We start from the raw sequence: 12500 nt of genomic DNA, 5'->3' as shown, positions 1-12500 counted from the left end.
GAAACAGGAAATGGAGGGAGAGAGTAGAGGAATGACACGGAGCAAATCATCCGTCCAGACAGAAGTTGAACCGGGGACTCGATGCATTTTTAACTACAACAGCTTTAGTTACTTGTTACTTTTCAGATGGAGGTTTTACATAAAGAACATTAATATAAAACAAGATGCTTTATTATGGATGAAAGAATCAACATCTGTGTAAGAGGCAGTTACTGGCTCCATCAACCACGACACTAAAGTGCTTCTTACACATTAACACATCGATAATAATGATCCAGTAAGACGGTAACGAACGCTGACAGGAGCCGGTCGGTTACTTTTCATTCTTTCATTCATTCTGTTGCAAAAACTTTCACTAAAGTAAAATTTAAAATGCTGAAACATTTGAATAATGAATTCCATCAATGCAACCACGAGACGTTCTCAGGCCTGATGGGAAATATAATCCCTCCAGTGTGTTCCCAGTCTGACCTGTGGTTCTCCTCACCTGTTGGTACTGGTCATTACCCAGAATTCCTCATGATGGACGAGTTGGAATAGAAGATCAATTTGTTGATAACACATTGATTATTCAGTTTAATTTAAGGATTTAGTTTGAGGGGAGACAACACACACACACACTCACACACACACACACACACACACACTCACACACACACACACACACACACACACACACACACACACACACACACACAGTGGTGGCAAACTGATTTCTCAGATTCATTGAACACCAGTCGTCACCTGCTTATCTGTTGCCCTGGCGACAGGAAACGCACACACTCACACACTCACAAAGAAATCGCTGCATCATGTATGACCCATTTGACCTGACATAAATCTGTGTGTGTGTGTGTGTGTGGTGATGTTATCACCATGGCAACAGATAAGTGGATGACAGCTCATACTCATGAATGAACCTTCAATTTGTGTGTTGATGTGTGTGTGTGTGTGTGTGTGTGTGTGTGTGTGTGTGTGTGTGTGTGTGTGTGTGTGTGTGTTCTAATGAACAGTGTATTTGCTGTACATCATGAAGAAGCCTCTGGTTTGTATGGAACTGATTGTGTTTGATTATAAAGAACATAATGAACCTAAATGACCCCCCCTCCCCCCCCCCCCCTCAGGTCCCCACGTCCACCACAGAGCTCAGTACCATGCTGTTACCTCGGCCCTCGTCCACACAGGACTCGGAGCGGAGGGGGAGGGCGCTCAGTGCCGCCAGCTACCTCACGGACGCCATGGAAGGTGAGGACCGACACGACCAAGACCACATGGTCAAAGCAAATACACCGCTCTGATTGGCTGGCAGGGCTGCTCCGGTCAACAGTTCAACCGTCATTCTAAACCAGTAATCAGTTGTTACCATAGCAACCACTACTGATGCTGCGAGCTTAGAGGGTTTATCAGCTGAACTAAACTAAAAACACAGTCTGAATCAGTTTAAATGATCATTGTATGTTGAGGATAACGCACAGGAGTAACAGTAGAGCAAACACACATAAGAAAAGACATTTATCAGACATATAGACACAGCTGTTTTGGTTTTATTCATCTGCCTCCGCTGCAACATAACGGTGCACATGTTGTTTTCATGGTACCACACGGTTCTAAAATCATCCACAGTCAGAAGGACACTAGCAAGAAAATAGATCCCATTCACCTCCATCGTTCTGGGTCTGACACTGAGACACGTCCCTCAAAACCTGCGCTCATAAAAACAAAACTGACTGAGGGGAGGCATTAAAAAAAATCTCCAAGTCATGGCATCGTTTCAGACAGCCACTGCTCCTGTTCCCTGTTTGTAAACACGAGTCTGTACCTCCGTGTGTGTGTGTGTGTGTGTGTGTGTGTGTGTGTGTGTGTGTGTGTGAGTGTGTAACCACGTATTTGTCTGAATTTTGCATCCAAGTGAGTCTGTTAACGCTTCTGTGTGTCTGTGTGTGCGCTTGTGTAATTGTGTGTCAATACGGGATTGTGTAACCATGTCTGAGTTTGTATCTAAGTGTGTGTGTGTGTGTGTGTGCGTGTGCATGTGCGTGTGCGTGTGCGTGTGTGTGTGTGTGTTGCTGCCCCAGTCAACCCCAGGGGAACACTGGCTTTGTTTGTGCGAGAGAGTCGGAAAGGGAGAGAGACATAGAGACAGAATGAAATAAAGAGAGAGAGGAGGGAGCGCGTTATCCTGGTTACCCTCATTAATCATGAGATCCGAGCTCCTGTGTGTGTGTGTGTGTGTGTGTGTGTGTGTGTGTGTGTGTGTGTGTGTGTGTGCAATAATATTCATGAATTTGATTTTTGGGTTCATATCTGTCCAAAGCTGCATTCATGTGTGTTCTAAGTGTGTGAGTCTGTGTGTGTGTGTGAGTGTGTGTGTGTGTGTGTGTGTGAGTGTGTGTGAGTGTGTGTGTGTGAGTGTGTGTGTGTGTGTGTGTGTGAGTGTGTGTGAGTGTGTGTGTGTGAGTGTGTGTGTGTGTGTGTGTGTGAGTGTGTGTGAGTGTGTGTGTGTGAGTGTGTGTGTGTGTGTGTGTGTGAGTGTGTGTGAGTGTGTGTGTGTGAGTGTGTGTGTGTGTGTGTGTGTGAGTGTGTGTGAGTGTGTGTGTGTGAGTGTGTGTGTGTGTGTGTGTGTGAGTGTGTGTGAGTGTGTGTGTGTGAGTGTGTGTGTGTGTGTGTGTGTGAGTGTGTGTGAGTGTGTGTGTGTGAGTGTGTGTGTGTGTGTGTGTGTGAGTGTGTGTGAGTGTGTGTGTGTGAGTGTGTGTGTGTGTGTGTGTGTGAGTGTGTGTGTTGGTAGGTCTGCTGAGTCACTGTCTCCCCCCTCGGCAGTGGCTGCTCTTAGAGAACAGATCATTATACAGGGAAATACAAAAATCCACTGCTGTCCTCCGTCCGTCTGTGCACCCTTCATTCCCTCCTTCCCTCCTTCCCTTCCCTCCTCCCTTTATTCCTTCCTTCCTTTCCTTTTCCTCCGTGTGTTGGTTTGTTGTTGATGTCGTTATCTTCTAGTTTAATATAAAGGAGAGCTGTGTGGAACGGGTGGAGTAGTATTTCTCTAAGTGGGTCACTGCTCCATCGAGAGGTCAATAAATACTATTACACTATAATAAGACGATAACTGTAAAACAGCTTCCTGCTGACAGCTTTGATTGTTATGGAGGACGACCGGGTGCAGGGAGCTGCAGTGACGGGGCGTTTGTTTGGCGTGGACGTGAGTCACGTGACCTCGACTCAGACGTCGACCTTTTCACTCAGAAAGAGTCGGAATATCCTGCAGAACCAAAGATTAAAAATGATGCTGCAGAAAAAAGCAAATCAAGTCTTTGAGTCTGACCTTGAATCGATCCAGCGACAGCCAATCAGGCGGCAGGAAGCAGGAGGGGAAAGGTGAGTCGGTCAGTGCAGATCCAGCTCTAGCTCTCTCCTTACTCTCTGTAAAGGTTTGGTTCATGGACAAAGTCTTTATTTTATTCTGATATTTATTTATTTATTTGTTTGTTTTTATTTGGTGAAACAAGACAAAGATAAAGTGATAACATAATATAACATGCTAGGGAAAAAATATAAGGTGTTCGTGTTCATTTATCTTTCCTACCAGGCAGAAAACACTTGGGGGTAGGTGGGAGGGTGGGAGAAGCAGGACCAGAGTTTGCCCCCCCGCCCCTTTTACAAATCCAAATCCAACCCACTTGCTGCCCCTGTCTCTCATTATCTGTCGTGTACTTTACTGTCCTCTTGTCCTCTTGTCCTCCTCTGTCCTGGGCCGTGCAGAACTGGAGGAGTCCAATAAGAAATGCCACCCCTGCTGGTACGTCTTCGCCCACCGTTACCTGGTGTGGGAGTGCTGCCCCTGGTGGCTGAGGGTGAAACAGCTGGTGAAGATCATGGTGATGGACCCCTTCCTGGACCTGGCCATCACCGTCTGCATCGTCCTCAACACGCTCTTCATGGCCATGGAGCACTACCCCATGACCGACGAGTTCAACGGCATGCTCAGCATCGGAAACCTGGTGAGTGGGATGGATGATGATGATGATGATGATGATGATGGATGATGGATGGAGCATTAATGGAGATGTTCCCGTTCCCTCAGAAGACCTGGTTCTGTCGTCCCCCCCTAAGTCTTGGGGCTGTGTCTCAATACTAATACTCAAGTGAATCATAGTGGAGTCAAAAACCATCTCAGTGTAGTTTTACATCTCCTCTCTCAGGCTTCTCTCTGGAGCTCTAGTAACAACAGGTCGGTGAGCCAATCAGAAGAGAGGAGGCTCTGAGCCTCTCTTCTGATTGGCTGACTGTTTTCTGAGTGATCCAATAAAAATATAGCAGATTTCAGGTAAAAACACTCAGAGAAACCAAATCCTGCAAGGTTTGGATGGTGGGTCCAGGGGGGCGGGGCTTGGTGACTGCTTTGTTGTGACATCACAAAGTTCCAGAAGTCCTGACGGCTGGTTTTAAGGCTCAGTTTCTGAATACAGGCTGTGTGCATTTCTCTGTGGACTGAGGCTTTGATACTTTCACAGTATTAATATAGAAGCTAGAGCTGATCTATAATCACACTACACATGGACACAGACCTTTACACTGGAGGAGCTTTAAACACTGTGTAATTCGATTTATTAATTAGATCTTCTCATGGTTCACTGAACATCAAACTTCCTGTTTTTCCCAATAAACTGTTTTTAGTATCATTCATTCTGCAGCTGTGTGGAGTATCTGAAAATAACAAGATATTACAATCAGCTGAGACATTTAATGACAAAGTAATAAGCCTGTAAATTAAAACAGGTCAGTTCAGTTAACATTAAACAGTTAACACATATCCAGTCTCCCTGTCCCATGTGATGTGTCCTCCTGAAAAAGACAGACTTGAACCAGGTTCATCGTATCCGGGATCCGATCTTACAAACTCTCCTGGAGGAGCCGAGTCGCAGACAGATTTCTTTGCTTTTGAGAAAAAAACAAAGCGAGTGTTTAGTTCTTTTGTCTGTGAGAAGACGAGCGAGCGGAGCTTCATATTGGAGCTGACAGAAACGGGTCGGATGGCTTTAAACCACCGTGACTAACTCCAGTGTTTGACCCTGCAGCTGAGCTGATGATCTGACAGGAGCTGATAGGTTGATGCAATATGGTAATTGGTTCACCCGAGGTGTGAAAGGCCCGCGGCCAAAATCACCATGTTGATCACACCTGCCCACACACACACACACACACACACACACACACACACACACACACACACACACACACACACTGGTGAGTGTTCAGCGATGTCAGGTTTCCTCAGCTCAGGCTCCCGGCAGCTGTGTGGGGCAGAGGATGGTAATAAAGTTTATAAGTAGAAACAGGGGCTTCAGGTTGGCCTGCAGCGGAGGTGCTCACTCACTGGAGCTCGGCCCAAAGGTGGGCCGCCGCGGAGCATCACCTGGGTCCGGATCGAGGGGCTTTTATCGATCCTGTGACGTCCCAGTTTTAAGTTACGGTGGATAACGTCTTTTCTTGTTCCTTCAGCTCATATTTTACTTTGAAAGTCCATCAGGAAGTCAAACATCAGCATGGTGGACAGAGGGATCAGAGTTAGAGTTAGGTTGTTCACTGCGAGCGTCCACGGCTGTGTCCCTCAGATGTTGGCGTCTCCTCGGCTGCAGTTTGATGTCGACATAAACGTCTTCACCGCTCAGTTCTTTATAGGATAAAACCTCTAATCCGCACAGATGTTTACATAGCATTTACCTAACCTTTCTGATGGTGTGTGTGTGTGTGTGTGTGTGTGTGTGTGTGTGTGTGTGTGTGTGTGTTATGTAAGGTAGTATGTGGAGGATCATGTCAGGACATCACTGTGCTGACAGAATCAATGTCAGCTAATGCCTCCACTGTGTGTTGTTGCTCTTCAGCTTCACCCCCTCCCTGCAGATCTACAGGATACATACATTTAGTGGAGGCTTTTATCCACAGAGCCGCGCTGACAGCACCAGGCTGTTACTGACGGTGGTTTGTGGTTAACGTTGTTGATATCTGTCACATGATGATCTGAACGTCAGGGTCGTGTTCGCTGCTCGAGTGAGTCCGTGTGTCCGTCCACGCACCAGCTCTGGTGACGAGATCATTTACAACCACCAGCCTCACGGCTTCGTCTGTGACCAGAGGTCTTTAATTAGAGCTTAACGCAGGTTAATTGACCGTATCTCCAAGAAGACTCGTTTAGCTCGTTAAACAAAGATCAGATAGTTTCTCCACCTCATTCCAAACATTTTGTGAAGCAGGTTTCAGAACCGAACCTTCAGCATTCAGAGCTCAGGGTCGGTCAGTTCCCGTCCCCACCTGTCCCGTCCCCACCTGTCCCGTCCCTACCTGTCCCGTCCCCACCTGTCCTGTCCCCACCTGTCCCGTCCCCACCTGTCCCGTCCCCACCTGTCCCGTCCCTGACTCCAGTGTGGAGCGAGGCGGGACTCCAGGACCTGGCTGATATGAAGCTTGTTGGTAGAGAGAGACGCAGAGAGGACGACACATGTGACACACACACAGTCCTCTGCTGTGACTGTTATCTTGTTTGACCAGCACGCTCCTGTCCTTGCTCAGGGGCACTCGGGCAGTGCTGGGGAATACTAAAACTTGGGGACTTAGGATGTGTGTGTGTGTGTGTGTGTGTGTGTGTGTGTTGTGGTTCTCACTCATTACGTCTGCCTGGTTGTGAAAAAAATAATCACGTGTCTCTCACACACACACACACATGGAGAGAGGCCGTGTCATCCTCTCTCTGCTGATGTTACTGTTATTAGTGAGTGCTGATGTCGACATCCCCTGTTTGTGAGCCAGCAGTACACACACACACACACACACACACACACACACACACACACNCACACACACACACACACACACACACACACACACACACACACACACACACACACACACACACACACACACACACTTGCTGCTCAGGGTAGTTTTTCATCCCTCAGTCAGTGAATCACAGATTCTGTCAGTCGTCAGTGTCTGAAACTCTCCACCAATCACTGAGTCCCACAAACAGGAAACAAACCTTCAGTCTGAAGCTGATCTGAGTTTATAGTGATAGATACAGCGAGTGGCAGACGTCTTTAACCATGCAGTGCTACTTTCTGCTGTAAAAATCTTCCCTTAACTAAGAGATTCTGTGCAACACCCTTAAATAACAGTAATAAAATACGACGTTTCCCAGAAGCATCTTGAACTGAGAGACAGACTCTGAGTTTGTGAGTCGTTTCACTTTTATTAGTTTAATGAATAAAAAAACTGGATTTGTTTTTTTAAGCGTTTTAAATAAACAGTTTAAAAAATGAGTATTTCCAAACACACAGTCGATAAAACGTTTTATGATGTGACGTGATAATGTGCTGTGTGTGTGTGTGTGTGTGTGTGTGTGTGTGTGTGTGTGTGTGTGTGTGTGTGTGTGTGTGTGTGTGTGTGTGTGTGTGATGTGCTCCCTCAGCGGGCTGCCATCTGACAGCTGAACTGTGTTTAACTTCATTAACGTCACTCTGCCTGACGTCAACACACACACACACACACACACACACACACACACACACACACACACACACACACTACACTACTACAGTGCTCAGGAGGCTGAAACATAGTGACTGTATCCAGGCAGGATTCAAACCAGCAACCTGATGCCACCATCACTTCCTCTTCTTCTTTGTTTAAAATTCAGTCTCTGATTCATTTCACATTTTCCTCTTCAGCTGTTTGTCCTGAGAGAGCCTCCTTCATCAACACGCGCACACACACACACACACACACACACACACACACACACACGAACTGATAAAAATGTGTGTAAGTGAGAGAGGATGAGACAGAGGCTCTCCTGATGTCAGTAATAACAGCGTGATTGTTGAGTAGCTAATCAACGCACTACAGAGTTAATGAGCCCATATGAGAGGATCATCTGTGTGCGCGCGCATGTGTGTGCGCGCGTGTGTGTGTGCGCGTGTGTGTGTGCATGTGTGTGTGTGTGTGTGTTTGCAAGAGAGAGATAACCCCAGAGAGAGCCTCTGATTTTGTGCATCACACACACTCACAGACAAAAAAATCATAGTCACAGTCACAGTTTATTAAACCCCAAAAAAGTAAACTTTTTTTCACACACACACACACACACACACACACACACACACACACACACACAAATACACAGGAACACACTAACACACGTGTGTCACGTAGCTGGTGTCACATCGAGGATCCCCTCTGTCTGGAACAGCAAGCAGGGAGAGGAGCTGCACACACACACACACACACACACACACACAGTCGATCAAACACATACTTTAAACACAGCGAACACACACAGACACACACGTGATGTAAAGCAGAGCGAGGCGAGAGCTGGACGAGCTGAGGTCTGCAGACAGAGACGGGCAGAGAGGCTTAAGAGATCAGACCACAGAGCAAACAGCTGATGGTAGAATAAGTCTGAGTTTCTCTAATTCACCAAATCATGAGAGGAGCTGTTTTCACAAAGATCTGCTGCCTTCATGCACACGTCTGCAGCTGCAGCACACCGAACGCCCCGGTTTCAATAAGTATTCATTCATTAACGTTCACCTGCATTTCAAAAGCCATGTGTCAAGGTGGGTCCTGATCGTCCCGTTGCATCATGGTAGAGGATTTAAAAAAAGCTCCTCCAGTGTAAAGGTGTGTGTCCATGTGTAGTGTGATTATAGATCAGGTCTAGCTTCTATATTAATACTGTGAAAGTATCAAAGCCTCAGTCCACAGAGAAATGCACACAGCCTGTATTCAGAAACTGAGCCTTAAAACCAGCCGTCAGGACTTCTGGAACTTTGTGATGTCACAACAAAGCAGTCACCAAGCCCCGCCCACCTGGACCCACCATCCAAACCTTGCAGGATTTGGTTTCTCTGAGTGTTTTTACCTGAAATCTGCTGTATTTTTATTGGATCACTTGGAAAACAGTCAGCCAATCAGAAGAGAGGCTCAGAGCCTCCTCTCTTCTGATTGGCTCACCGACCTGTTGTTACTAGAGCTCCAGAGAGAAGCCTGAGAGAGGAGATGTAAAACTACACTGAGATGGTTTTTATATCTTCTTATGGATCAACACTTCAAATAAAACACAGAAGAAGAAAATATGGTATGATGTTAGCTTCCATGCTAACATTAGCATGTCAGGTCAGTGTGCTGGAACGTCCCTTTGTTCTCAGCAGCTGAGCTCCTGTTGGCTTTTAAAGAACTTCAGCTGCAGTTATAGGAGGTGACATGTCTGTGTGTGTGTGTGTTTGTGTGTTTGCATTTGTGTGTGAACCTAACCCATTCTGAAATGTCCTACCTTTTGGCTAACTCTGCCCTTCATTTAGCTGTGTGTGTGTTTGTGTGTGTGTGTGTCCTTACCTGACTGTCTTTGTGTCCCTGCTTGTATGTGTCCACATTTTAGCTTTGTGTGTGTGTGTGTGTGTGTGTGTGTGTGTGTGTGTGACACAGCTCTTTCCAATATCCTTAGAGCTCACTGTTTTAGATTTCTTGTGAATCCTTTATTACTTCCCTGTAAAGAACATTTAATTGGTTAATTGGTTTTACTCAGATTTAATATCTTCAGTTTGATTTGAATTAAAGACACATTGAGTCTTTTTGTAAAAATAATCCAGATATAATTCACTGCTGCATTCGGCTGTTAAAAGGTTAATTATGTCTTATGTCTTAATTTTGCATGTGGGTGTGTTTCAGCTGTCTCGATGTGTTTAAATCCCTCCTGGTCTCTGGTTCCGTGTCAGGTGTTCTCAGGGATCTTCACAGCGGAGATGGTTCTGAAGATCATCGCTCTGGATCCGTACTACTACTTCCAGACGGGCTGGAACATCTTCGACAGCATCATCGTCTGCCTCAGCCTCATGGAGCTGGGCCTGTCTGACGTGGAGGGGCTGAGCGTGCTGCGCTCCTTCAGACTGGTGAGTCGCACTGAAAACACAGCGTGAAAACTCTTCTACACACCGAGCCAAGTAGTTCAACTACTGCTATTCGTTTTCAAGCACATGACGTGATCGCAGAAAGACTTCAAAAGAGTCGCACAGACAGGATCCTGAGAAACAAAGACCATGTTTGACTCTGAAGAGACCAAACAAGTGTATTAGCAAAAAATAAGAAAATAGAAATAATAATAATAGAGGAAGTGGCTTGTATCAAAGCCCTGAAAGGCGAGTGAAATTTTTCTTTTTTCCAAGTTTTAGTTTTTTGTCATCAGTGAAAACAACCCCTGAGAGGCAAATGATATATGAAGTTCTTTCTTCCAAGAAAAAAAGAAAATGACTTTCCTCTCACGGCTTCTTTTCACAGACAAAAAAAACTTTTTTGTTTTCAAAATTTAAATTTTTTGCAGAAAAAAACAGACAAAAACATTTTTTTTAATATCTGTGAAAACAACCCTGAGCAGCAGGTGAATAGAAAATCTTTTGAAAAATGATCCTGGCAATAAAAAATAAAGTAGAAATTGACTTTCCTCTCCGGCTTCTGCAGCTTGTCAAGAGAAAATAAATAAAGAGCGACAGTTTGATCAAAAAGAACAAAAACAAATAAAAGCAGTGAAGAGCAAAAGAGAAAGAGAGCACTGTGCTGTGTGAGCTGGTTGATTGACAGCTGATGGGCCAATGAAGTGGCAGCGTTGGGCGTGACGTGTCACAGCACAAAGGGGGGATGCGATGATTGGCCGATGATTAACGATGTCACTCAAAACAGAAGTTCAGCTGCGGCCGACCTCACGGTGCCGCCGAACGAGGAAAAATAAGACGAGGACGGTGGCTGTCAACATCACCCCGCAACACACACACACACACACACACACACACACACACACACACACACACACACACACACACACACACACAGGGATCCTTGAAGGCTGTCTGCGTCTGTCTGCGTCAGTCTGTGTCACTCTGGGTATTGTCAGGTTCTGCTACAGGCGAACACACAAACACTAACAAACAAACACACGTTCACTTTGATTCTTTCTTTTTCTTTCTGCCTCTTCTTTGTTTCTGTTTGGTTTTTTTTGTCTTTCTTTCCTCTGTTCTCTTTTTTCTTTGTTCCTTTTGTCTTTTCTTCTTCTTCCGTTTTAATTTTCTTTCTTTTATCTCGGATGTCCTTCCCTCGTTCTCCTCGTTCTCCTCCGCTCCTCTTGTCAAGAAAACTAAGAGATGTTATAGACAAACAAACACGACATGAAGCTCCTATTATTTTCCTATTAGTAACACAGGACATGCGCATAAAATGAGAATTATGTCCATAAGTCTGTTGCCCCATTGCATGCTGGGAGGTTTCGCTACAATACAGACTCAGACAAACTCTTAATTTGAAGTTGACTCCCACAGGGATTTTCCATATTTGTCCTTTACTGCCAACTTCATTTAATCTAAACAGGAAATACCACTTATGACTACTTTTATTTTGAAATTCTCTCTCTTTTTCCTCCCAGCTGCGTGTTTTCAAGCTCGCTCGCTCATGGCCGACCCTCAACACCCTGATCAAGATCATCGGGAACTCCATGGGCGCTCTGGGAAACCTGACGCTCGTCCTCGCCATCATCGTCTTCATCTTCGCCGTGGTCGGCATGCAGCTGTTTGGAAAGAACTACCAGGTAACGTGTCTGACCTCTGACCTCTGACCATGACATCACAGGTGTGTGAGTCTACAGGTGGGTTACATCAGGCTCTCTCTCCACCTTCAGGACTGTGTGTGTAAGATCTCGAAGGACTGCGCTCTTCCTCGCTGGCACATGAAGGACTTCTTCCACTCCTTCCTCATCGTGTTCAGGGTTCTGTGCGGCGAGTGGATCGAGACCATGTGGGACTGCATGGAGGTCGCGGGTCAGCCGCTCTGCATCCTCGTCTTCATGCTGGTCATGGTCATCGGAAACCTGGTGGTGAGTGACCTTTCTTCGGTAAACTCTGCAGGTGTCATGGCGGCTGTGTCGAGCACTGAAACCGCGCGAGAAGGAGTCACCTGTGGTCTGAACTGAGGTCACACACGAGAAACAACGACGCTAGAAAACAGCGGCGGGAAACACGAGGACAGGAAGTAAATCTGAAACGAGAGGAGAGTTAGGGATATCAAAATAAAACAGGAAGTATGTAAAAAGACCTGAATTTAACATGAGGCGTGGGCATGACGTGGTGTTTGTCGATCTTCAGGCCGGAAGTAATATAACTGATGACTGGTGACCTCTGACCTTTAGATGTGGCAGTAATTTCCAGAACAGTTTGAAATAGCTGCTGGTCGTACTGGTGTGTGGTACTGGTGTGTGGTACTGGTGTGTTGTACTGGTGTGTGGTACTGGTGTGTGGTACTGGTGTGTGGTACTGGTGTGTGGTACTGGTGTGTGGTACTGGTGTGTGGTACTGGTGTGTGGTACTGGTGTGTGGTACTGGTGTGTTGGAGCAGGTCATGTGTTGAACCTCAGAACAGAAACAGGTCTGTGGCTGAGTGTTGAGAAGTGTCACGTATTTTGACTT

General features: G+C 46.0%; 1 protein-coding gene across 1 annotated transcript in view; it reads left to right on the top strand.

Annotated features, from left to right (window-relative positions):
• LOC111237388 (sodium channel protein type 4 subunit alpha-like) overlaps positions 1-12500 on the top strand; it is a 129243-nt gene that overhangs the window by 53363 nt on the left and 63380 nt on the right. The window contains exons 14-18 of the mRNA XM_022766469.1: positions 1125-1245; positions 3760-3998; positions 9771-9944; positions 11465-11626; positions 11717-11911. Of these exons, the coding sequence (XP_022622190.1) occupies positions 1125-1245; positions 3760-3998; positions 9771-9944; positions 11465-11626; positions 11717-11911 (891 nt within the window). The remainder of the gene's footprint in view (positions 1-1124; positions 1246-3759; positions 3999-9770; positions 9945-11464; positions 11627-11716; positions 11912-12500) is intronic.

The sequence above is a fragment of the Seriola dumerili genome, unplaced genomic scaffold, assembly GCF_002260705.1.
Source record: "Seriola dumerili isolate Sdu_G_001 unplaced genomic scaffold, Sdu_1.0 BDQW01000859.1, whole genome shotgun sequence".
In the NCBI taxonomy this organism is placed as follows: Eukaryota; Metazoa; Chordata; class Actinopteri; order Carangiformes; family Carangidae; genus Seriola; species Seriola dumerili.
The sequence above is the reverse complement of the archived record's forward strand: the minus strand, read 5'-3'. Positions and strand labels throughout refer to the sequence as shown.